Source organism: Notothenia rossii (assembly GCF_949606895.1).
Source record: "Notothenia rossii genome assembly, chromosome: 1".
Lineage (NCBI taxonomy): Eukaryota > Metazoa > Chordata > Actinopteri > Perciformes > Nototheniidae > Notothenia > Notothenia rossii.
In genome coordinates this window covers 20,288,201-20,315,066 of record NC_136912.1, presented here as the reverse complement: position 1 = coordinate 20,315,066, position 26,866 = coordinate 20,288,201, and the positions used below count along the sequence as shown (strand labels likewise).

The 26,866-nt window shown below is 40.0% G+C and overlaps 2 protein-coding genes across 6 annotated transcripts; one reads left to right on the top strand and one right to left on the bottom strand.

Annotated features, from left to right (window-relative positions):
- Window positions 1-3: 3 nt before the first annotated feature.
- Window positions 4-14,242, bottom strand: LOC307031504 (TRIO and F-actin-binding protein-like). Of its 4 annotated transcripts, XM_079668692.1 has the most exons (14): window positions 6,948-7,090; window positions 6,537-6,690; window positions 6,171-6,248; window positions 5,288-5,336; window positions 5,003-5,071; window positions 4,560-4,649; window positions 4,252-4,346; window positions 2,978-3,608; window positions 2,416-2,650; window positions 2,137-2,248; window positions 1,826-1,985; window positions 1,549-1,665; window positions 478-564; window positions 4-359 (listed from the first exon to the last, which is right to left on the bottom strand). In XM_079668692.1, the coding sequence occupies exons 2-14, from the start codon at window positions 6,680-6,682 to the stop codon at window positions 213-215; spliced, it is 2,016 nt and encodes a 671-aa protein (XP_079524818.1). In that variant the 5' UTR covers window positions 6,683-6,690; window positions 6,948-7,090; the 3' UTR covers window positions 4-212. The 4 variants fall into 4 exon arrangements, 2 of the variants coding, with proteins under 2 accessions (XP_079524818.1, XP_079524819.1); XM_079668693.1 differs by lacking the exon at window positions 6,171-6,248; XR_013805990.1 differs by lacking the exons at window positions 4-359; window positions 478-564; window positions 1,549-1,665; ... (3 more) ...; window positions 2,978-3,608; window positions 4,252-4,346 and adding exons at window positions 7,518-8,653; window positions 9,131-9,288; window positions 9,768-9,919; window positions 12,069-12,287; window positions 12,734-14,242 and having other exon boundaries at window positions 4,631-4,649.
- Window positions 14,243-14,643: 401 nt separating this feature from the next.
- On the top strand, window positions 14,644-25,602 carry LOC307030236 (ATP-sensitive inward rectifier potassium channel 12-like). 2 transcript variants are annotated; one of them, XM_079666550.1, is made up of 3 exons: window positions 14,644-18,857; window positions 23,121-23,299; window positions 23,458-25,602. In XM_079666550.1, the coding sequence occupies exons 2-3, from the start codon at window positions 23,208-23,210 to the stop codon at window positions 25,070-25,072; spliced, it is 1,707 nt and encodes a 568-aa protein (XP_079522676.1). In that variant the 5' UTR covers window positions 14,644-18,857; window positions 23,121-23,207; the 3' UTR covers window positions 25,073-25,602. The 2 variants fall into 2 exon arrangements, with proteins under 2 accessions (XP_079522676.1, XP_079522675.1); XM_079666549.1 differs by having other exon boundaries at window positions 14,644-20,552.
- The last annotated feature ends 1,264 nt before the right edge of the window (window positions 25,603-26,866 follow it).

Genomic DNA, 26,866 nt, shown 5'->3' with positions numbered 1-26,866 from the left:
ATGGATAAACAATTGTTTTTTTTTTATTCTGTGGGCAGTGGTTTCCAAGTACACAATAGTTCTCATTCTGACTCTTCGAAGTCCATCCATTCAGAACAGCAAATTCTGTCATAGCAATGTAATGGTTTTATTGTGGTATTTTGTAAATATAGTATGTTGGCTTGTTGTCATTGTTCTTCAAGGTACGTTTTTTTAAAAGCTGTCCACATGGGTTAAGTTTTTCTTGCTCCCTCCTGAAGTGCAGCGTTGGCCAGTCTCAAGTGTTCGTTGAGGGAGCCCGTCTCCAGCTGGCTGCGACCCCTCATGTCACTCAGCTCCACGTAGGCCTGCTTATAACGCTCGTAAGATGCTTCTTTCTCCTAAAGAGAGGAGGTAGGAACAAATATGCTAGACAAATCAAAGTCAGGCAGGTATGACAGTTGTGGATGTTCAACATGAAGATGTTTATTATTTTGGAGATTGGATCATAAAACATACCTTTGTAAGGGACTGCACTTCATTCTGCAGACAGATGATTTCTTTTTTAAGATACTGCACCTCATTGTCTTTTGCTCTTAGTGATGTCTGAAAGACAAAAGGATATTTGGCTATAATAGTTAAAAATATATAAAATATTCACATATTAATTGGAAGTCAGAATGTTTATTGGAAAGTAGTGGTTTGTAACTAAGTAAATCACACAGTTGAAACACTTAAGTACCATTTTAAGTTACTTCTTCTTACTTTGTGAGCTTTACTTTTTATACTTCACTCCAGTACATTTCAGAGGGAATATTCAGCTTTTACATACAAGACCTATGTTCATGTTATAAAATATGATGCATACTTGTCGATAAAACTACCCAGCAGTGCACCTGTAGCTAAAAGTAGTTCTGCTGAATTGCGGGCAGTAGATGGCAGTATGCGCTGCAATACAATGTGACCAGCCACAGATGCTCAACACAAATGAGGCCAACAGAAAAGAAAAAAAGAATGCATGAAATGTAGCTGAAGGAAAACAGACAAACAGTACAATTGCTTTAATCAATTTGCTTTCTTTAAAGTGTTTTCAAAGGTCCAACGCAAATTGGTCAAATGTATTTTTGTCTGCTTCCTTATGATGCCAGCCATGTCAACATTAGTCCTTCAAGCCGAGTTGGAATGCAGCTTTTAAACAACAGTATACAGTAGGGCTACTCAATTAATCGTATTTTAATTACGATTATGGCTTGCAACGATTACGAAAACAACGTAATCAAAATAAAAAGATTATATATTTTTTAATTATTATTACTTTTTTTTGGGGGGTTTTTCAGTTGAATTATACTTAAAGTTCAGGGTAATCCACTGTTAAAAACATACTGTTCACATTTTTTTCTCCAATAAATTGATGTTTTCAAAGTCAATGAATAATCTCATTTAATAATCGCAATTACAATTATTGACCCAAATAATTGAGATGATTTTTGCCATAATCGAGCAGCCCTAGTATACAGGTTTAACCTACTTTTCATATGAGTTTGCATTAGATAGGATCTAAATTAGTCACAAATGTATTGCTATCAATACCTCTACTTCTGACGCAGTGCGCTCAGTGTTGCCAAGAGATACCGTTGTGTCCGACCTCTGGCCTGTGATGAAACGGCGCATGCGGCTGATCTCTTCTGCCAGTTTGACCTTAAGCTCCTGAAAAGAGATTTTAATCTCAAATGATTACATTGGGATGTCATGTGAACAAGTAGCTTCCTTTTAGTTTAACCCTTTGTAAATAAGAAACAAAGAGATTTTGATTGATATTACTTATAATATTCTATGGAAACAATTTAAATGTAGCCTGCATGTAAACCTGGTTCTCTCTTCTGAGCTGCTCCATCTCTCTTTCCTTGCGCCCGAGCTCGATCTCTCGGCCCTGGCCGTTCTGCTCCAAGCGACTGATCTCCAAGCACTTCTGAGAGTAACGCTCTGACAGCACGTCCAACTCACCGTGCAAAACGTCCGCCTGCGGCCTGACATACACAAACACACAAGTTATGGAGTAGATATAATGCACTGTCATGCAGGGGTCACAGTCTAGTGTAGAACATCTCAAGCCGGCAGCGAGAGCCTGTGAGAAGGAGAACACTAAGCATGATAACAAAGTGACTATTATAAACTCACGTGTGGCCTCTGTGTGAAGCATCCTTGTGTGTAGCTCCTCCAGCCAGCCTCCTGGCCTTCTCCACCTCTCTCTCCAGATCCTCCCTGTGAGCAGCTCGCAGTGACTCCATGGCTGTGATGATGAATGATTTGTTAACTTGTCATTTAAACTGCCTTCAACACACAACATTAGGATCACAGTATCAACATGATTTTAAAAGTAATTATTGAGAAGTTGTATTTATTTAACAAAGGAGGCATTCTGAATTAAGCTGTCAGCTGCTTCACTTCCTGCCCTACCTCTAGTGGCCGCCTGGCTCTCCTCCTGCAGCATCCTGTCTCTCTGCTCCTCCAGCTCCTTAATCTCCCTCGCATGTTTCTCCTGCAGCTCCTGAAGTGTTTTCTGATGGGCGGCCTCCATGGCTTCAAGTCTGGCCCTGCAGGGGGCCCCGGGGCCACAGGGGCTGTCCACCTCTATCCTCATGGCTGCACGCTCCCTCTTAATGCTCTCCACTTGCTCTCGAAGAGAAAGGGCCTGTGAGATAATTATGTATTAGAAGAAGATTGACATGAATTTTGAGAAAATTGGCAAATGCTAGTGAATATTTGTTCCATTATGCAAATATTAGTAGTTGTTCATGGAGGTAAGCAGAAGGCGGCTCCAGTTCTACAGTCAGACAACATCAGGTACTAGGGGAACAACTAGATTACCTCATTCAAAGATAATGAAATTGTTTATGTGAGGGAGAGTTATCATACTTTTTTGCATTTCATGATTTTAAAACGTTTTGGTCATTTCCACTCAAGTTCTTTAAGCATATTGTGAATAATCATAAAAGCAGGTGGATGGAAACGTTCTTACCTCTTTCTGTAGCGCTTCTGCTTTATTAGTTTGAATTTCTTGGGCTCCATTTATGGATGGAAGAGCCTCCTTTGAGCTCAATATATCAGTTTGTGAACTGGTGGCTGACTGTTCGGCCTCTTCGGGGCTCGATTGATGCGCCTGGGAGGTAATGACTGTGTGTGTAGCCTGGGCTGTGCTCGACTGATGAGGCTGGGCTCCAATGAGAGCCTGCTCATCTCTAAATGACAGCGCTTCTAATTCCACCCACTTCCTGTTGACCTCTGAGTCCAAGGTTTCAATGACAGGCACAGGTACACTCCCCCTTTTGAGCTCCATGGCGTCCCACCTGCTGCTCATCTCACTGAAGGGGACCCCCTCCTCAAACCACTTGTTCCTCTCCTCCAATCGCTTGGCCTGGTCTCGGTCCCAGCCCTCCCCTTCCTCTCTCTGACTGGATGGAGAAACGTCCAGATCCCCCTCTATTGTCTCAAGGAGGTGCTCGGCCTTATGGGAGTTTGCAGCCCTGGCGTTGGAGGTGGAAGTGGTCGCTTCATAGCCGGAGTCCCTGCAGGTGAACTGAGCAGAGGGTTGGCATGACGACGGTCTCCGGGAGAGGGGGTTCTCTTTCTTTCTGCCGTCGTCTGATTGGCTGCGTTCAGAGTGAGGCAAAGACAGGCAGGTAGAGTTACACATCAGAGGAAAGATGATAGAGGGGGTTTGCTGCAGGCGGACCACCCAATCACATTGTCTGCATGATCTCACTGTGTTCAGGAATTTCCAGGTCAATGAGCAGATTAGATTCAGGATTTTAGCACATTTTTGCTGGAAAAACATGATTACCATCAATAATTCACTATGACAGACTTCCTGTTTTGTTGTTGGCATCACTACTTTTGATTAATTATTTGTATTAACAAGTATATTATATATTGTAGTTATTTATAGTAAAGTAAGAGGCTATTGATGTAAGATGTTATGAAGCTCCCAAACAGCATATTAAATTCTTCAAATAAGCTCCAACATTCAAAAACTATAAAGTGAAATGCTGCTTACATTTTTAGGTATCATCAATAACCTTATTACTTAATATATAATATGTTAACTTTTATCTGCCTTGAGTACTTTTGGATTGAACTTTTAACTACATTTAGCAAATAACACCTATTTTACCTTTTCCATTGCAGTACTTTTTCTTGTAACTGAGTATTTTATCAGTGTGGTATTGCTACTTAAGTCTCTGGTCAAGGATCTGAAAACTTCACCACTGTCTCTCAGTATAAAGTCGGACTCACTGCGCGTTGTTCTGGATCGCCTGTTTTAGTAACTTTATCCAGTTCCGCCGTATCCTTGAGGTCATAACAGAGAGAGTGAACACTGCTCTCTTTGTCTGGAGGAAGTCAAAAGATACACACACACACACACACACACACACACACACACACACACACACACACACACACACACACACACACACACACACACACACACACACACACACACAACCACACACTGTTGAACAGGAAGCACCCCAACGTGTAGTTGATGTAGATATGAGGTGTTGTTTGTGTCTGACTGTCTATCTGTCTGATGGTGTACACACTTGTATTTGGAGTCCATAGTTCTTCTCTACATCGCAGTCGGACACATTCACAGAGGGTGTCAGGTTTATCTCTCCGTCCAGATCATCTGACTGTTTGTGACCCAAAACACAAATGAATAGTTAATAGTATCATTTAGGAAGGCTGATGATATTGGTCATGTTATTATGGCAGATCTGGATAAAAACTTTTCAAATTCCTGTAGGCAGATAAAAATGAATTAACAATAATAAACATACATCTAGGAATTGGCAATATAAATATATTATGTAAAAAATAATATTACATTGAGGTTACTTGGGTATGTAGACTTCTTATAGTTATATTTAAAAAATGGTATTGTTATCAACATATGACTTTTTGGAACATGTTGGCCATATTGCCCGGTCCTATCAAAATCAAAAACATTTCAGAAATCACTTTTATGTCACATATCAGCTGTTACCTCCTCAGCCTCCGGGTCTCTGTAGTACCTCAGTGTAGAATCAGCCAGAACAAACCAGTGTTTCCTCCACTAAGCAAAACACAGTAAACAAGTCCAATGGAATTATCACATTTTCATTATTATAAAACATTTCTTTCTTTCTAAATAGTTTAGGTGTCAAGTCTTGTTTTTGGTACCGTCTGTCTGGTCTATGACAGTGTGTTAACAACAGGAATTAGAATAAAAATGACACGATTCTTTTCAAAAGTATGTTCAGAGTCACAATTTAAAAAAACTTCCATTTACCTTGCCATGGTCATGCAGGCTTGACATCCACCCCTTCAGGTTACATCGCCTGTAATGAAAGCATTGAGAGCACGCTCTTTAAAAGCATTCTGTAGTGTTTCTGTGTCATGTTTGATTGTGAACAAGAGGAAGTGGAAACCGTCAGCGGCAGACAAACGTGTCTAAATGTGATAAAAAATATATTTCTGACGCACGCATTGAGAGGCAGGCAAAACTACAAACCACCAAAAATGGGAAACACACTGCAGAGTGTGAAGGTTAAAATAGGAGGAAGTGTAGTTTTTGCAAACAGTAATTGTCATTGTTAAACAGAGAAAGAGGAACTGATGCAACGTTATTAGACTGACTTGAAACTTTTAAAGCATGTTAGCACTATATAAAATACTTACCACGCATGCATCATATTGTACAGACATTGTGTTGAGGAGAAAAAAGAGACAACATGCGTTATGTAAAATGGGGAAGTCATAAATGTGAGATCACACGTGGCTCTCATTAATATTATTGTGATGTAACTGTTTCTGAACTACGGTACTATCAACTACTAGTGATTCAAAGCATTGGAATAACTACCTTTTGTTTCTTTTGGTGAACAATCTGTTTTAGGCGTGACACTACAGCCCTGAAACTGCAGGATATATTGCGTTTAACCATCCCTCTTTCACTTCCTATTAATATAAAAATGATAAATCATATGAGCATACTGCCCTAAAAAGTAGAGTGCTAACTAATGACTTTTCCTGTAAGGGGCTTCTGTGAGAGGAGCACCTGAGGTGACGGAGCTGAAATAAATATCAGGGATCTACTTAAAGATGAATGTATGAATGACCCATTTTCCCATGTGATTTATGCAGACGCAGGGAAGTCACAAGACCGTGCTCACCTGCATCTGCGGGCATTCAGCAGATGCTCGCTCCTCCACCTTTGAGGATCTGTGTTTTCCACCTTGATAATCTGAGCTCTTCGATAGGACAAACAGACAGGGTTACAAGCTCTGTTGTTTCAACTAATCCTTGATTCATTTTTAGTTTAACTGATTGTTTGGTCTATAAAATGTTAGACATTTGGAAAATTATCCATCTTAGTTTTGAGTCTGAGATGATAAATTAGTTTTACCATTCATGGATGATCGACAAAGTTGTTGATTGTTTGTCTGTCCATTGACTTATTGATATGTCACAAATTGTCACATCTCTGTTGTTTCAACATGGATTTAATGGTGAACATTTGTGCAGTTATAGCGTTGTACCTGTGAGACAGTGGATGGGACCGACTGTCTTTGAGACGAACGTCCGTTTTCAGAGTCCCGACATTTCTCTCGTCTGTCTCTGCCTCTCTCTCTGACTCTCCCCCTCTCATCTGACTCAAGCGTTGAACTGTAGGTGTCCATTTCATCTTGGCTCCTTCGTAGCCAAATTAAAGTGCAGAGAAATAAACACATAGTTTATGCACAGTTTAAATCCTTATTTTCTCTTCTGCAAATTTCGAATTCCTCTGCAAAGGCACTCCTCCTTTCTTTGGCCATAACTAACAAAATGACTCATCGATAGATCAAAAGATATCTCCAAAGTTTTTGCTTTGGTCATGGGACTTTTTGTATTGCTTTCTTGGAATAGATGCCATGCAATGTTACCATACAGTATCATACGGACCCACCCACCTGTGAGTCCGGGGCTTCTGGTCCCTGCACGGGCTCGGACTCTGGTCCCTCCTCCTCAAACCTGTAAGCTCCTCCTCCTCCGACTCCAGCTGGATCGTAGGGATATCAGCCAGGACAATGTAATCGTCTATGGTCATCCCCACCTCAGATAAATCGATATTAATTCACATTTTAAATGATATGTAGTTGGAAAAGTTATCTCTTGAGTCTACAGTCATGCTAGCATCTTGCTGGACACATTGCGGAAGAACGAAGGGAACTTTTTAACATTTAAAACAAGCACATGTTAGCTAGATACCTATGTTTACAATGGCTCTCAATGGTTTTCTGAGGCAACTAGTCTATGTACACATTTCTATTGAAATTAGTCGTCAGGAACGTGCCTAATGTTCACCAACCTATTTTACCATGTGGCACTGGGTAAAGTCGGTAAAAGAAGAAAATGACATAAGTTATTACAATTTATCCTGAGGAGTTTGCAATCTAATTTTATCGCAATCCCAATAGTTAAAAAAAAAAAGTTCAGCCACATTAGATTGGCTGTAGACAAGTTCTACCTGAAATACATACCTCCTCTTCTTCCACTGCAGCCTTCTTTGGTTCCGAGATGAGTAAGGCCTCCATGCCTCTCCTAATGTTGCTCCTGCTTCTATCACTGCTGACCTGATTGTCATTCTTCTCGTGGCTTATGTCAGATTCTGCGATTGCAACATGTGACAGTGAAGCACCAAGCAGCTGAGAGTCTGTCCCTCGTCTTGAAGTGGAGGAACCACGGGAGCGTGGGATGCTGAGTAAAGAGTGAGCTGACCCCTGCCAGGAGCCTTGAGAAGGACACAGTCTGCTGTCTCTGGAGGGGGGTTCCCTCGGGGGGGTGTGGCTGTGTGTACTGTAGCCGTTCCTGGCCGGTGATACTTCACGGCTGCTGCGTGCGCGAGAGTTGGCCGAGCTGTTGAAGGCTGTTCTGGTTCGAGGAGATGACGGAGATCCTTCGTATGAGTTGTGCTGGATGGCCGAGGATCCACGGCGGGAGATAGACTCCAGATTCCTGTAGAGCTTCTCAGAGTCCAAACTGTGTTTGTTTGAAGCTTGTGAAGGACTCCTCAAGTCCCGGCTGCATCTCCTCTGAGCATCGTAGTCCCCGTTCTTTAAATGCAAAGAGTCTGAGCTGGGGGTGACTCTAGAAGGTGAGGCGGCCCGAGAGGTGGTGGACCCCCTCCTGCGGGATGGACTGGACCTGCTGGATGTTCGCCGAGAGAGACCGTGCGATGGGAGCGGAGAGGAGCCATGAGACGTGGAGTGAGACCGAGCCTGACTCCTGGAGAGGGAGCTTTTCCGCTGGCTGCCCACATGAGATTCAGCTAATTTGTAGCGATCTGGGCTCACGGAGCTATGACGTGTCGGCGAGTTATTCTGTGAATCAGCCTCTCGTCTAAAGTTGGAGTGGTACGTGTACCTCTCAGGAGATTCACTTCTCCAAATCTCCTGCAGGTATGTCTCTGGGTTCCTCCTGAGGGAGGGCGTGCCGAGGTTGACGTTCCTGTAGGGGACGCAGGCTTTGGGCTCAGGAACATAATTGTTGGGAAGAGCATGCCCTCTCTCATAGTAACGATACGGCCGCTTGGTGACTTCCTCCATCTGCCGCTCACCCACACCTCTTCTGTCAGGAGAGAAGTAGCCACTCTCTTGTTCCCGGTTTCCTCTGGACTCTGAAAATGGTTAAAGTCTCAGGTCAAAAAAATTATAATACGAAAACAAAATGTAAAAAAATTCATGTTCAACAGGGGGCAAGAAGAAGCTTAAAAATAATGTTTCTGGTCCTACCCCCTCTAGCATACATTTTTCTTATAAATAAAATATTAGGTCATCGTCATCAGCGACATGTTTGTCTTGTTAATTTGTTTGTTTTTTTACAAAACAATCAGAAAGAAATTACTTTTACAATTACAAGAAATAACAAATGGGATTTTACAGGTCCTGTTAATAATAACCATTAATGATTTGGCTCCTAAATAATACTTTCAGTTCAGATAGACTTGCACAACATTTCAGTGCATCATTATAGTTCAGTTTAAAAAAAGAAGAAAAAGGTTTCTTCACAAAACATGAAAAAGAAATTGTTGTTTATAGTGAGGTGAACTGTCCCTTAAAGTTTAAAAGTGCAGTATGTATATCTGTGACCCTACCCGATTCCCGGCGGGACTGGTCTCGGCCCCTCCTCTCATCCATACTGGAGCTTTTAGCCTTGGCCGGGTCCAGCCGGGTCATATCTCTGTGATCCTCACAGTTTCTCTCTGGGTTGAGCGATCTGCTCCTCTCGGGACTGTCCCACTGATGTGGAGAGCTGGAGGATGGCAGAACGAGGTCAGCACAGATATACAGACCCAGAGGCCGGAGCAAACATGTAGTTGGAAAACATGTTTACTGGAGACAGTCTCTCTGGCAAGTTGGTTGGTAACTGCACATATTGTAAAAAGTAAAAGACGGTAGTGTTCGGTACTGGAAATTACATTTAATCAAGTACTGTACTACGTACAACTTTAAAGTTTAGTATTTACATTCTATGCATTCTATACTTATACTCCACTACAATTTATTTACTTTATTTTTATCTTTTTCGACCATTGGCACTGTAAGGTTTGATCCTTGAAAGCTAAAGTCAAGCAGCTCATTCAGTGATATTCACAGAGGAACCCAACAGACTCAGGTGTCTTTCTGTGAGAGTGTGCTGTTTCATCGTATACACGTATATGTGCTCACTGCTCAGGCATACTTCTACGTAAAAACATATGGTTTCTAAATCAGGATACAGGATACACTCACCTGGATTGTATTTCAGTGTCACAGATATTGAGTTCCCACTCAGGACTCAGACTGTGGACCAGACTCCACTCGTAGGCCCAAACGCCACTCACGTCATCACTACTGGCTCTGCTGGTCACCTCAGAAAGGGCGCGAGGATCATCATCTGCGTCCTGGACGGTGGAGCACAGAAAAAAAAATTCTATATACATTTTCTATTTAGGCTCTTGTAATAAGTGTTAGATAATAGATAATAATACGATGCTTACTGTTATTGACATCGACATGTGTTAAGGAGAATATAAAAGCCTTAATAACAGCATTAAAGACACAATTCATAGTACGATTATAAGACATTGATAGGCACTTGTAAAGAACTTGTTTTACCAGTTTATCGACTACTTAGGTACTTTAAGAAAAGCTTTATGAGTGTATTCTATTTTTTTATAATAGCATTACAACCAAATTAATGGATTTTAACTGTCATGTGTTGTTATGTTAAACCTTTATTTAGCTTTTCTTGGCAGTTAACTTGGCTTTTTGCAGCTACAGGATTTAAAGTGAGAACAATGCCTTGTTAGGGTTACTACATGCTTTTATTATTCACTTAGCAGGTAACTACGCTAAAACTGGCCCTGGACCTCAGAGTATTTAAAATGTAAGACATTAACTGTCAGAATCAGAATCTTGAAGTTTATAGACAGTTCAATTTGATTGTGCTGGTAAATCAAATATTTATTGAGATTTTGTTATCACAATGTATAATGTTTTATTTTATTAAGCAGCATTTCTGTATAAGCCTGACAAAAGCCCAGTCAGTTGTATTAGAAGCCATTCATTTTGAGAAAAACAAACAACATAAACTGACCCTATATAAAGTAATAGCCAACTATCTTCCAAAGTTAAAAGATTAAAACATATTTTACTTACTGCGACTTCACGCTGTCTTTCAGCTAAATCTGCTGTCAAGCTTTAAGCAGCTCACTTTCTTCCCTCCTTCTTTCTCTCCCTTCGTTGCAGCAAAGTCAATACATTTAGTTTGCACAGGACGTAACTCAAGCTAGTCTCTGGTCATGCTCATCATTATTTCATTGCTCTGGTGCTTTTGCATTACCTGAACCGCCCACTCAACTTCTTTCCCATCTTTATCTTGATCTTTAGTTCTCCTTCATTTACAGCCATTTTAGCTCTTGATCTCTTGACATGGATGCAGGTTCAAAGAGTTGGAAGTGTTGTCCTTTGTTTTCAGATCGAGAGAAAGTCTATATTAAAGTAACTACAGCAGAGTAAAAACTTTCTTTACTTTAGTCCACTGAAGGATTTAACTAAAGTAGGTCGTTTGTATGAGGGGACATGTTTGCATGTGTCATTTGGGCATATTAGATTACAACCTATTCCCTGAGGATTGTAATGAGCTTTCATTAATTAATGATACAGAATCAAATGCCACCTTAATGTATTATCCTTCTCCCACCTCCACAGTCGTTTCACTTGAGGATTGTATTATTAGTTGACATCATCAATTCAGTGTGAAACTTGTGGGACCGTTTTGACACACCAGTCATATTCAGTCATTAAAAGACACCCGTTATTTATAATGTCAATAGATTTTGACCTCAATATATAATGCACCTGTTTTCATAAATGTTTTTAACTAGATCTGGTCACATAAACATGACTGTTAAAACCTCAACCAAATAGCTCTCCCCTGCAATACACAATCATAACAATACAAATGTCATTATTTAGGTGATTTATCTTCAATGTCTTTTAGCATGATATGATGTATGGTGCCAGTAGTTGTAGAAGAAGGTTAATAACATCATCATTTACAAAAGGAAAACCCCTACATTCATAGAAGTATAGCTTACATTTTGTTGAATGTTTGGGACACTCAGGTTTTTTTTTCATTACCTGTAGAGCTGACAGTGTGTTGATTTTACTGTTAATAGCTGCTTTTTCTTAATGCAATATGTCATGTTAACTAGCATTAGCTAAGAAATAGCAATCGAAAGTGGCATGTGGCCCATTATTATTATAACAAGTTGAAAGTGCGTGGATAACCCAGAAAGTAACATCCAAAAAGTAATTTTACTGGTTTTCCAGCATGTTGCTTTATTTTAAAATAAAGAAAATGTCCAAAAATAATATAAGCTAGCATGATGCGTTGAAAAGCTAGTAGGATACCTAGAAGTGAGTTAATTATCTCTTTTAATGTTCTCTTTTTTATTTTCCTTAACGTTTTTGAAACTATTCTTATATGTAAACCTTTGAACAAATGATTTCGCAAAGCCATTAAATGTTTAACGTAGGCCTACATACCTCCTCTTGTGCTCCGTCCTCCTGAGCACCAGTAGCGGCAGCAGCAGCAGCAGAAGTGTCCGCACACAGGTGCATGTGATCCGGCCGCAGGCAGGCTCTGCATCGGGACGGGTCAAAGGTGTTGGGCAGGAACTGACGGCAGTAGCGGTCCTCAGCAGGGGGCGCCATGTCTATCCTTCTGCTGCTGCTGTTGGCTAGCTATCCCCAGGCACCTTAGCACTAAAAAAGCCTTCATTTTCAAAATATCTGCTGTGGTTATTTCCCAGGAGACTCTTTGCCATAATCATAATATGAATAACAACTATCATCAAAACAATGAAGCTCTTATTAGTTATGATTAGGAAGGCTCTAAGAAATTAAAGGTTAATTCTTCAGATATATATTTGAATTGTAGATAAGCAGAATAATTCCTATGTATATTTAAAGTATATTTGAGATGTATCTTCTTTAAATAGACCTCAGTGAGTCATGCCTCCATGTCAGTTACAATGAAATATATCTTAAGTAGAGTTTTGGAGCACTCATGGCTGAAACACACACCACTATTGATGGGATACCTTTACACCTCTGTAACCATTACATAGAGGGAATCCTCCAGAATACGGTATCTATGACAAGGTACACATAGAAATATAACAGTATTTGACAAGGTACTATGGGCCTACCTTTTGAATGTGGTTCAAAGTCTTCTTTTTCACAGCGAAAAGGGTTTCATTTCCAACTGAAGATCCATTGTTAGCTTAGTTTCTACACACAAGGTTTGAAATAGTCTGGAGTGATCATGGAGGCTAGAGGTTGGGGTCTTTGTCAGAAAACTAACACTCATTGGTTCTTACATTGGCCCAATATGGTGACTATGTCCTATCAAATATCATTATCTTTAGAAATTGAAATGTGGCACTGGCTCCTCCTGACAGATGTCTTATGGACGGTGGTGGGCTTGCTGCACAGATGGTTACTCTGACAGTGCAGCATCTAACCGGAGAGAAAAAAAGTGGAGAACAGAAGGATTACAATGTCTTGGAAAAATTATTTTAGATGAATTAAATCATTATTTGAATGCTGATGCAATACAGAATTATACAGAAAGCAACAGATGATCATAATATGTGATTGTTTGGATAATTTGGAAAATAGTATTATGACCAGAGTAAATATAGTAGCCTACAATACACAACTTTTATCCTCCACCAAACTTCTTTAAACAAGTACAGTGTGTCTCTGATAACTGTTGGCATCATGAGTTGAGTTAATTCCCAGCAGGGGTCAAAGTGCTGAGGCGGTTTTGCCGTGTTTGAAGGAGCCACAAGAGGGGGCCTTTTGTCTCAACAGAGCTGTGTGTGTGTGTTTGTGCATGGTCGTGTGTGTGTGCGTGCATTTGTGTGTACGTGTGTGTTTTTCTGTGTGTGTGTTAAACATACGACATGTGCTCAATTTGTGATGATTAATTACAGTTTTGTGAGTCTTGAAAATACGCGAGTCACATTTTTGTCATGCACCGCTTTCAAATGAGCCTTCAGGAAGCGGGAATATAATTAAACATGTTTGGCAAGTAAAAAGACAATTAAGGAAAATCTATTTTTGTCTTCTGCTGCGAGTCTCATGCTCTCTGTTGCTCGATTCAGCTCCTCTGGCAGCCGTTGCTATAATGAGAGAGTGGAGCCAGTATCCATGGAAATCCAGGCAGAAAAGTTCAGCTGACACAACTTAAACAAACAGGAAAGTTAAAAGTTTAATGAATGTCTTAAAGTAGCTTCTTATTTGTGGTTAGCTTAATTCTTTTATGAACCCTGCATCTCCTCTGAACTCCTTAGCGTCTTTTAGTTCAATGTTGTGTTTTTACAATTTGCAGCTTTATTGATTAACTTTGTTTAACTGTCGCTTTTCATGCTTAAAAGAGAGGCAAGCCTTTTCCTTTCAGATCCTTAACCCTCAGTGGGTTTTCTGGTGCAGTCAAATATTGTATTGTTTTCAGTCCATGTCATATTATTGTTTGGTATATCTCATATTAAAAGTGGAATAACCTTGTGATCCATGGCAGAAAAATCATAGGAACATGTGATTTGTATGTTGCAACTTCTTGATATTTAACTTACTGTTTTCCTCCTGTGCAAGAGTCTTATTTTTAATTGAGATAATATAACAGTCTGTGTTTCTTCGATGAAAATGATGTTGCCCACCTCTCCAAGAATTATTGACACGTGAGGTCACATGCCATGTGATAAGCTTTCAGCTTTTATGGTTTTTATGCTATTGATCGTTTCTCTGTGTGCATCACTTTCTCTAGAAAAAACCATAGACTGCATATAACATGAAAATACTTGATAAGAAACAAATACTATTACAAAGTCTGTTGTAATCAAGCCAATAATAGTTTATTAATTAAATCCCTATCAGCAATTACAGAACAAAGGGCAAGGATTGATCCAACACCCTAACCTTGATCCTACCCTCGCCCTCACCCAGGGCAAGTATTGATCATGACTCGCATTCCTGTTCAGAGAGACCTTCTGAACTAAAATACTTCAACCCTCTTTTTCACTGTCAGATCAACAAGCCAACACATATTATACTTTAATATGTAATGATTCCACAAAACTCTCCTATGTATCCCGTAGCTTTCAGATGCATGTACATTTAATCTAAGAATCAGTGTAATGTTTCCAACGTTTTTAACATAGAAACATGGTGTGCAGAGTTGTTGAAGTACGCCAATATTGTTTCCACATTTCAAACAACAGTCTGTTAAGAAAAATACTTATGTTATGCAAGCCTTTTTTTTGAGAGAATTTAAAGTAAAGCTAACAACACCCATTTGAACTGAACCTGCCAACAAAAAGTGCGGGGTATTCATTGTTAATTTCATAACATGTTCCACACTTTGTGACACAAAGCCTCAAGGAGAAATCACAGATTGTGAGTGAGTACAAAAACCAATCACACAAAACAATTAAAGTGCATATTGGTATTTATACTGTATATACAGATCAACACGGTTTACAGTTAGAGCAGATGTGTTCACCCCATTCCTTGCTCGCCATCTTCGACCTGCTTTTCTAAAAACATATTGACCTGGATCAGTGCTCACAGTGGAAGTGAGTCGTCCGCCTGCTTCTGAGTAAACTGGCTCACATGGCACATGAGGGGGAGTCATTAAGAGAGCCACAGAGACGGCCCACACAACAGAAAATAGCTCCCACATTATCGGCTCATCACGTTTAAAATGGGCTAAAGGGAATAGTCATTTACTGTATTGTTAAGGGTCTTTCTGTTATTGACCTCTTTAATAAGGTTTGCTCTGTGAGTAATTATTATGTAGGCCTTCATGTCTCTGTGCACTTTTTACCTGTGATGAGAAGAAGTGATGGATAGTCCGAATTGAGACAAAAATACAGGAGTGCCTGCAGCTAGCCACATAAATGCATTAATATCTCACTGCCACCAAGATCAGAGCTATTTCTATACCCAGATGGCCGAGTTGGCAGTAGGATGGTCTTTCCTTTATCTCAAAATGTCCCAATTAGCAACTTTACAATCTCTAATTAGAGGCTTTTTTATTAGATACTTTGACATTTAAAGTGTGGCTGCACAGGAAGCCTGCTGAAACACAGATCTGCAGTCAAATGTATTGTTTTTTACATTATTGTACTATCATTTGTGCAACCCACATTCATTTCGCAAGTGCCACCTCATTTGATTGTAAAACTTGTGTACATGAATCATAGAAGCGCTACCCTCACCAACACATCAGTAACAACTTTTGTTCAGACGTGTTGCACGGAGGACACTGTGTTCCATCAGCCGGGAGTTATTATTGCCAGCCCACTTATTCCCAACTAGTTAATCCCCTGACCTCTGACCCCTGCCCACAATGCTCCTATATTACTGTACCCCCATGCCACCCCTACGCAATGCAACACCCACCTGTTGTCTCATGAATCTTTAAGGAAAAGGCGGTATAAAAATAAACAATGTGGGGGGATGGAGAGTGTATTTATACGCGCGAGAAAGTACACAAAGAAGAGAAAAAATGGTTTCCATGGAAACTAAAAAGTTATCTAATTGGCAATAACACCTCAAAGAGGTCTGAAGAAGAAGCCAGTCTCAGCCGCTACCATACTAAATCAATATGTCCCTTTTAATTTACACTTTTTTATATTTATTAACACAGACTGGTGTTGCAACAAGTACAACAATGTTTTGGTTGAAGTCATTTTTCAGTTCTATCTGTTTCAGAGATTATGTATTATCAGAAACTAAAGCAGGAAAGATTATTTTGGCACACAGGTAGCACACCAGATTGATTTAGCATCCCACACACACACACACACACACACACACACACACACACACACACACACACACACACACACACACACACACACACACACACACACACACACACACACACACACACACACACACACACACACACACACACACACACACACACACACACACACACACACACACACACACACACACACACACACACACACACACACACACACACACACACACACACACACACACACACACACACACACACACACACAAAAACACAAATCAAATCAAACCAGGCTGCCAACCGAGAGGAAATGTCTCTTTATAAAGGGCTTTTAAGATCGGCTGGACATAAGTCCTGCACATATCATCTCATATCCCAGAGTATTTTATCCCATGATCATTTTAGAGCCGCAATTTATGATTATTTTCACTACTTATTTATTGTTGAGTTTATAAAAGTTGTGAATAATCTTAACAGCCCTGACACAGACCCAAAGGGATTATCTCAAAGGGCCATTCACTTGTATTTACTGTGGTTAATATGGACAGCTGTTCACATGCATCTGTTATGATCACACTACTCAGGAACAAAACTAGCCTTTCTCCCTATAATGAGTAAAAGTATAATGCATACTATTCCCTAAACAGTCAGTTTTTTCAGATAAACAATATGAAAAGGAAATATATATTATGACAAACATGAGCAGTAAATCATCTATTCATCATTCGTCAATAGACTCGACGCTGCAGCTCTATATTCTCTGCGACTTGCAGCCTGGTCAAATGTTTTTAATTCCTCATTATCAGTTTTCTGACAGATTAAGGTTCCAGGAATTACAAAAGGATGTAAACACAAAACACCCTTATGTAACCTTTGTTTATCAGAAATGACATAATCACTTCCTTGGCATAAAATGATGTCTGAGACAGATGACATTGAGCGGAGAGGTCAGAGTGGAAAGTTCATTTCCACATAAGCTCCCAGTGAAGGTGTCACAAATGCAATTTTTTAAAAGTATTTGTGTTATACAGATTAAAAGCACAGGGCTGAGTTGAAACCTGTCCATCATGACTTGTTACAATATGGTTCTTGCTGCGAGGAGGAGGAAGCAGTGAACTGGTGGAAGTTGCAGAGATTGTAGCAATTACTCTCTTCCGCCTCTCTGATTATCTTCAGCAGACTGGCGATTAGTTCATCACGGTTATCTGTGGGAGTCATTTTACGAAAACAATCATAAATCCTGAAATCCTCTACTTGACACTATGGAAAACAATTCTGTTATTGTGTTGGTAAAAAGGCTTAATATTTTGATGAGAAGATTGTGTAGAGAACTGTGCATATTGGAGCCAATCCCAGTCAATGCACAGGTCCTAAAATAAACCCAAATTAAGACCAGCATATCCAAGTCTTTAACTTTGAGTTGTCACAACTTAATAAGTTATTATCTACTCGTGATCTGTCACCGATTAAAAAAAACATTATAACATTTAAAGTCAAACTGATGAGCTGTTATTCCTGTGACAAAATGTATATAATGTATTGTCTACAAACGAGTATGTACATCCAAATGTAATCATCTTTTGTCTATGACTGACAAACACTCTCCTGAACGTAATTGTCTGCCGTTGGACTTTTATTCATAGTCACATTGTGAGAAGGAAAATTAAATAGGTAAAAATGATTAAAAAGCCTCTGAATTTATTTTTATTTTAAGTTGTTTGGCGACCTACAGACATTTAAAATAGTTTGAATATTCATAATAAATTACTTAACTGCTGTTCAATGTATTGCAACACATCCAACTTTACTTTCTGATAAAGAAATGCAGCTTTTTACACTCGTTTTTTTTAAATCAAAATCAAATCTTCATATATTGTGCAAAAACAGATAAACATGCATTGAACTGACTATTGGACTTGTTTTTTTCGTATTTGATAATATCATTTTGCATTATAAGAAACCCCATTTTGTAGCTCATACACCCCGTATGCCTCAGAAATACTTCTCCAGAGTCTCTGCAGAAATGTTGTCGGATCATCTTCTCTGGTGTTTGTTGGATGTCGATGCAAGTTTGAGTGGGCTCAAGTCTAAATTATACAATCCACATCTCTCACTCTTGAGAAGACAATAGCATATATATGTATATATAAATAGGAACATAATCAGAGCGATCCCTTTATCTCTCTCTCTCTCTTTCTCTCTCGCTCTCTCTATCCCACACACGCGCACACACACACACGCACACTGGCAGGGATCGGAGCAGATGAACAACCACCAGGCAGGAGCGCCTCCGTTCAGCTACTATGGAGCAACAAGCCAGAGCTCAGACTGGAGACATGTACAAGTTTGTGCCACAGAAATCTAGCAGATTTATACAAAATATGTTTGTCTATTGAAGAAAAACAAGGAAGGAAAGAAGAGAGGAGAGTGGCAACAAAAACTTTTTATGAGGATGAAACCAATGTTAGTGTTCCAGTGATTTTGTCTGCATCAACATCAAGGTAAGAGTTTATAGATTCATTCTCTAATATTTGTATTTGCGGTAATGTCTGTTGGCTATGCTGGGAGGATAAACACCCGGAGAGGCATTTTATTTAACATTTTTCAAAGATCATTTGATGTCTTTCTGCATGCATGGTAGCAAGAAAAACAGTTGCAGTTTAGTCCATTAAACACCCAAAAAAATATAATAAAAAAGAATAAACAAAAAAGAATCTACTAGTGCATTGTGTTATCACTAAGAAGTGTAACTTGTTTACTTTCCTGACTCTATTTTAAATCCCACAATTTCAAAACTGCATATAAAAGAAGGTGGTCAGAAACTTCCAACTCAGTAACTCCTGCAAAAGTTTGTCTGTCCCTGTTCTGTCAAACGAAGTTAAAACTTAGAAAAACACATATACTGAAATAAAGCATCTGACTGAGTAAGCCAACCTTAACAAATGTGGGAAATGTAAACAGATAGATGAAAAGATTTTTAAAGGCCAACATTATTTTCAAGGTTAGAGTAGTACTCTGCTCCCCCACCGCTCGGCTCCAAGCTGTCGATTATTCCTGCAGGCTTTGGATTGATTTTCAGCACTGGACAGCTCCTGTGGCCTCAATGAGACCAACACACGTCACAGCTGCTGCTTAGTTTGCAAACTGCCCCGTCATAACTTCTGGTTGCACTGTGTTAACCATCGATTGGCTTTTAAGTTATCCTGCAACAGTGATGCATGTGCAAAGATGGAAACTTATATCATTTTAAATTCAGTCAATTAATACACATGTTGAGACTGAGGCAACAATGTATGACCCACACTCACAGTGTGTGTAAAAGATTTTGCCTCGTGATTTTATACAAATGGGATTCTGTGTATTGTTGATTTAGTATTATTTCTTGTAGTCGTGTTGGTAAAAAAAATAAGTACATGTTTCTATTTCTGCTTCTCTGTGGGACTGAGGACAGTGTGTGGACCCACGGTTGTCCGTAGGGAGATGTAGGCCCTTCTTAAATGTCAGTTTAAAGAAAGATTGTTGTACAGAGAGACAGAAAAAGAGAGAAAAGGCAAATGTGGATCACTCACAAATTCCATTGTATTTTAGATATAGATTTACCTTCATGTGTGTAAATCTTCTATTTTCCGTAAATGGCATTACACGTTTTTCTAACATCAACTGACGTCATAATCTCTTCAACCCAATCTGTATTTTTTTTCTCACACTCAGTCCAATGCGGAAGAGCCGCTAACATTTCTTTCTGGCTCTCCTTATCCCTCCCTCCCTTCTCATATCATTAGATCTCAGATTACACAAAAGGTCTTAAACCGGGTCACACAGCAACTACTATCCACCTTTCATATCGTTGTTTGGATTAGGGACATAATAATCTGCTTTTCCTCCATTCTTTGTGTGGGATTATGCTGTAATATACTGTATGTCAATTTAGTTCCTCTGACGTATCTAAACAGGAGCTACGTCAGAGTCTTCAACCTGCTGCATAAGAATGAGGACCTTAATCTGGAGAGCTCTGTGGCATTATGCATGTTTTTGTCACTTATTTAACTGTAACATGTAAATTGTTATTTTTTAAATGAATGTTATGATATAGTATTGCCCCCATTAATTTAAATTAATCAAGAATTTCCTCATTTCTTTAGATTTTCGGTTCACAGTCGAGTGAGAAAAAAGGCTGAGAAATGGATACACATAAGGTATATTTTGGGGTGAAGTATTCCTTTAAGGTAAAGGCCCATTTCTCTGCCTACCTCCCCTTCCATCCTCTTCTCACAAGTTGTCTCACATGATGAACAATCACCACACACGCTGAGGTCTATAGTGAGAGGATGTTCCTATGGAGACGGATAATACAGTAGATATGATCCACAGTATAATTACTGCCATTGTCCCCCCAGGGATCCCATCCGCTGAGAACTAAAGACATCTTTCAGGCATTTACTGACAACAGGTAGCCGCATTAGACACAGTAATGAAGTATTGACTGTGTTTTATGTTTGAGACAAAGGGAATTATGTATGTAGGCTTTTGGCAGATTCATTTAAGAACATGTACACTCAGCAGCATTTATAAAAGAAAGCATTCAAAACCACAATCTACATGAAAATGTAGCTACTAAGCCTTCACATACTGGCAGCTTGTTGGTTTTAAACTCTTTACATTATAATGTAAACAAAGCCAGTTAAATGAGCATGATTCACTGCAGAGGCATGCAACAAATATTGATTAGGGTAGGTCACGTGTCACAGATAAAACAATAACATGAAGATTTCAAATGGATCAGTGTTATTGTTGTGCAACATAGTCGTTTTAGTCAGTTTGAAACATCCTCGATCATCGTCCGCTTGATAGCTTTTACCTATCAAAATTAAGAATATACATATCTATCAAGACACCATGTTTCACCCCGAGCACTTAACGACTTTTTTTTATCCACGTGCACCCAATAGCCAAGCCAGTTATTGGACATTGAGTGGTTGGTGTTGTCTTTGTAGTTTTTGTAATATGCTGTTACACTGTAAACCTGGTTGTCGTCATGGCAACAGCACTTTACTATCATACTGCATTATTATCTTTGCCAAGTTTTAGGTTTCAGTTTTCTTTGTTTGCAATCAGAAAACTATGAAAACAGTGGAGCGAATTTCTTTTTCATTTTAGTTAAAATTGCAAAACACGGTATTTGGTTTTGGAGGTCTGTGCTCTCCAAGTGCTCTTCTAGTATAACCAGGCGTCTCAAGTATTTTGACTAACATGTAGACAAAAACACAGTTGAAATAACAGCTCTCTGACATTTTAAGGACAATTGATTATTATGGTTAGCCTTACAAAGGCAGTACTGCTAGTGTCCTGTCTTTGGCAGCTTCACAATGCTTTGTTTAATCAAATGAAAACATTTTGAGACAAAAAACACAAGATACAGCACTAACCGATGTTAAAACCACAGGGTGATCTTCTCCAATAATGTAAAATAAAATAAAAAGCAAAAGTCCTTTGAACTACACCAGAACAGTGCAGTCTTTCACTCGTGTCCCCATTGTAAATCCAACAGACCAACATGTAAACTGTGTTGTGTTGTCCTGATTTCATACATGATGCTGCAGGCATTGATATGGCACTGACCTACTTTGACAATATTAGCTGCCATTTTTAAGGATTCTGAAGTAAAGGTTGTGACTTTACGTGGAGGACACACTCCTCCGCAGCTGTGGGAGTTATCAAGATGACATAATCATCTGCCCTTTTGGGATTATCCAGTCGAAATCACTCTTAATCCAGCCAATAATCTGCCAGTTCCTGACATCTGTCCTTGGTGTAACAGGAAAAAGAGTCTTGAAGCATAACACATGACCCACATCACATGACAGCAAATCCCGTCAAAATGAGTTTTAGGGTTTCACTATGTACATGCTTGATGTTAATGAAAGGCTTGACTGCCATTGTTTTTCGTGATATTTTCCCAAGACAATCCATTAAACAATCCATTCTTATCAACTAATATAAGTGAGCAAAAGTGATTGACAATAAAATAAAAAAACACTGTTGCCTCACTTTTATTGCGTGTGATTAGCCTGCTCTAGGTTATGCAACCCGTTGCTTTTTGGTTCTTCTGGTTCCCGGCTTGCTGACATAATAATCACCCTCCAACCTTGTCATCGGGCCAAACCCCAGATCAATTGTTCCTCGAACAGTAGATTACCACGGATTCATCTCTTTTTAGACCTTTGTCCCTTCCACTGCCTGTCTGGTTTTCCACCACTGGTTGCCCTGAAGGTCCCTAAGGCTAACCACTGGTGAGGACCTGATCAATAAGCTTTCATTACACAAAACTGTCTGGTCTGCTCCATGCATTAGGGAAAGGCCAACATTTGCATAGAGATTTGACTCTTTAGATTGTTCGCCATGCTAGGGGGATGGCACTATGCATGCCGATTACGTTTGATCCCCTGCTTTGGTCCAGACTCAAATAGCACAACAAATAGTGGATGATCCGCAAAATATTAGCAAAGTAACATGCTAAACAAAGTAGATTATTGTGAGCACCAGCTTCCACTGTTAGCATTTACACATTGTCATTATGAGCATTGTTAGCCTGTTGACATTAGCATATAGATCAAAGCACCACTGTGTGAGTATGGCCTCACAGAGCTGTTATCTTCCAGCCTTGTTGCTCAGGAATTAACCATCTTTGTTAAACATGTATACTTTGTTGACCTTTACACTTGTAATTATTTAAGAAATACGTTTTTTGTCTTCTTTCTTCACAGAAAATGTATCATGAGAAAGCAGCGCTGATAACGGATGCGAGTCAGACCTGAGCTCATACTTTCTCCCTGTCCAGCAACAGTACTTTAATGGTTGGAACTGCCCGCCCCAACCTACATTACTGCCCTCGCAGACACAGCCTGATGATCACCGGTGCCATGGGAGCGGTGCGGGTAAATAGGTAAAAGCAATTAACTGGCCAGAACTGCCAGTCTTACATTTTTCCCTTATGGCACTTAAAGAGCAGAGTGTTTGACAGTGGTTGCAACAGTAGCCAACTTTGTATCGTGTACAACTGTCAGTTGTCCTGGACTAATTTTCTCCCCTCTGTTCCTCCAGATACAGCATCGTTGCCACAGATGAAGATGTCCTGAAGATCTCCAGTCTGGGCCTCCACAACGGCCATAGTCCTCTGAATCAGCAGATACTGTCTGGAACCTGTATGCGGGGTGAGGAAGGAGGAGGAGAGTGTCCAGGAGGGAACGAGGGAAGAGGAGCTTTGTCTTTGAGAGTGACAAATGAGCCCATCATCCACAGCAGCTGCCGAGCTTCACCTTCATGTCATCTCGGTCTTGATCTGGGCTCTGGCCGCCTGCGCAGCCGCTTTGTGAAGAAGAACGGCCAGTGCAATGTGGTATTCAACAACATGGAGGGTAAGCCACGACGATACCTGGCTGACATTTTCACTACCTGTGTGGACATACGCTGGCGTTATCTTCTGCTCATTTTCACTACCACTTTCCTTCTTTCTTGGCTGTTGTTTGGCGTGGTTTTCTGGGGAGTGGCACTAATTCATGGAGACTTTAATCTTCATATTCCTTTGGAGGAAGGGGATACTCGAAGCAACGGAGAAGGCGAATGGCGGCCATGTATTCTCCACATCCAGGGATTCATTGGAGCATTCCTATTCTCGATAGAGACTCAGACCACCATTGGATATGGTTTCCGATGTGTCACTGAAGAGTGCCCAGTTGCTGTTGTGACCGTTGTGGTCCAGTCGATTGTGGGCTGCATTATTGACTCTTTCATGATTGGCACCATCATGGCAAAGATGGTGCGGCCCAAGAAGCGGGCACAGACCTTGCTGTTTTCGCATTATGCCGTCATTGCTATGAGAGACGGTAAGCTGTGCCTAATGTGGCGCCTGGGGAACATGCGCAAGAGCCACATTGTCGAAGCTCATGTGCGTGCTCAGCTCATTAGGCCACACGTGACGGCAGAGGGCGAGTATCTCCCTTTGGAACAAACAGACATTGATGTTGGCTATGATGACGGGCTGGATCGGCTGTTCCTGGTATCGCCACTGGTTGTGGTCCACGAGATCAACGAGAACAGTCCTCTGTATAACATGAGCCGCGCCGACTTGCTCAAGGAAGAGTTTGAGATTGTGGTAATCCTGGAGGGGATGGTGGAGGCCACAGCTATGACCACACAAGCCCGGAGCTCCTACTTGTCCAAGGAGGTCCTGTGGGGTCACCGCTTTGAGCCTGTGGTATTTGAGAAGGGTGCGCGCTACCACGTGGACTATTCTCGTTTTCATAAGTCCTACGAAGTGCCATCTACACCTCACTGCAGTGCCAAGGAACTGAGTCAGATGAAGGGCCGTGGCGGGCAATCCTCATCCTCCAGCTCGAGTTACTCCAGGTCTCCATCACCATTTACAAAGAGGGCAGCCCGCCATCTCATGGGCCCTCACTCCCCCAGCGCTTTCTGCTACGAGAATGAGGTAGCTTTGTGCTGCGGGGATGACGAGGATGAGGAGAATGAGAAAGAGGAGGCAGGGAGCCTGAACATCAGAAGTGAAAGAGAGGACATTCATGTGGGTTTCAAAGAGACATTTGTGGAGGAGCAGAAGGTGGAGATGCTGTGTGTTCTGGACACGGAGAATCAGATCAGCCTTGACAGACTACAGCCTACCCTACCTTTATACATTAGCAGAGAGTCAGGGGTCTAATCAATGATCATGGCTGCACTTACAAATGTTTATTCTTTGTCCGTGTGCATCCAACCAAAGTATTGAACTAGTGTACAAATTAAAGATGGAGGATGAAATTTAAATTGTATTTCTAGAGGATGAAATGGTTATTTTTTCACAAAATCCACTCATAACTTATAACTTTCTCTTTTTCAGACATTATACACCTTCAGTTGTAACATCAGCATCTAAACAACGCACAGCTCATCTACTTTTAAACATGGTGACCAGGTATTTCTCTCAAATCATGAGGTATCTTGAACATTTTATTGCTTTCTTGTTTTATTCATTATGACAGTGTATGATATAAAGTTAAGTCAAGCGTTTTGTTCTTGATTTCCATTCAGTTTTTGTAAATATGATATGCTTTTGTTTAATTTTGAAATGGTTATGCATCAAATAAATACATGTTACGGGAAAGCCATGTATTTTAAAGGCAGCATGATGCACATGCTCACACTTCCACACAATTATTTTCTCTGTAAAAATAAATTATTTATTAATTTTCATCTGCTGTCTTCCTGCCTGAGTTCTGTTTCATTTGATAAAAAGCTTTTTATCTCATTATAGACAATCAGCTAAAAAAATAATTAAATCCTGATCCAAGAAACAGTATTCAAATGTGTTTGTCAAACACAGTTGAAGAACAAGCACTTTATAATTACTCTTATCATTAGATATAAACACTTTGCAACAGTGTGGATGAACAAAGTACCTAATAAACATCAGTAAAAACCTTCAAAAGCTTGAATTGTCTCTGTTGAGTCTTGCACATTTTCTCACTGGTTCAACCTCTTTCTCTCATTCTCCTTAGACATCCATGGGTTCAATAGCCCATCCATAATAATTACCATCCGCCTCTGATTACACAAGATCAATCTAATCCTATTTGTCTTAATTCTGGTACATAACATGGTTGGTTACTTTTCTTTCCAAAACCTGGGTGACAATTTGTTTTTAGAACCGTCTCAAAAAGCTCTTGGTCCGTCCACCCCTTTTGTCAAGACTGACATTTTCTTTACACTATATATTTCTATTGAATGGATTATCATGAGACAAGGAGATAACTAAATTATAAGCCCTGAGCCTGTTTTTCAGGTCTCAGGCTCGAAAATGACATTCCCAGAACGAATGACCATATCTTCCCTTCTAAAGGGGTTAAATTAATAATCTTTTTTCTCAAAGCAAGGTTACATCTGTGAGCTGGATGTAGAAGTGTCAGAATCAATATAGATGTTTTTATTTTAAAGTAATTTCAGATTGAACACAGTAAAAAAAAAATAATATTGTGTCCGTCCAAAAAAAAAAATTACTTGTAGTGAAAACCAACCTTGAATGATGGGATGGTAGACTAAAAGCTTTAGGAATCAAAACTACAACATATAAGAAGTACCTTGCGTCAAGATTGATGCAAAACAAGTGAAATTTGACCTTTTTATAGAGATTTAGCAAAAACAAAACACTTCTGAGGTCATTTGGGTGGATTTTCCATATCTCTGCCCCCCCTTGGTCGATTTTGATGATTGACATCTCTTTTTAACCGCTAGAGCCAATGGAATCGAGGGGAACTCCCGCATACACACAAACATGACCAAATAAGGAGTGAGTGTGACGCATTGCCAAAACCGGAAGCTGCGATAACTCTGGTGGCTACCATTAGCAGCTAACTTTTACTCTCCGATGTTTACATAAAAATTGATTTATGGATTATAAACAATTTTTTCAAAGTGACAGACACAATTAACCTATGGATTAACCCTCAGCCGCGTTTTT

Excerpts from the sequence above, each read along its gene's own strand:
- LOC307031504 (XM_079668692.1), bottom strand. The coding sequence starts at position 6,682 with ATGAAATGGACACCTACAGTTCAACGCTTGAGTCAGATGAGAGGGGGA. Across the intron at positions 2,651-2,977 it reads CAGAAGCGCTACAGAAAGAG|GCCCTTTCTCTTCGAGAGCA; the intron begins GTAAGAACGTTT and ends ATTATCTCACAG. Across the intron at positions 2,249-2,415 it reads GAGCCAGGCGGCCACTAGAG|CCATGGAGTCACTGCGAGCT; the intron begins GTAGGGCAGGAA and ends TCATCATCACAG.
- LOC307030236 (XM_079666550.1), top strand. The coding sequence starts at position 23,208 with ATGGTTGGAACTGCCCGCCCCAACCTACATTACTGCCCTCGCAGACAC. Across the intron at positions 23,300-23,457 it reads GGAGCGGTGCGGGTAAATAG|ATACAGCATCGTTGCCACAG; the intron begins GTAAAAGCAATT and ends CTGTTCCTCCAG.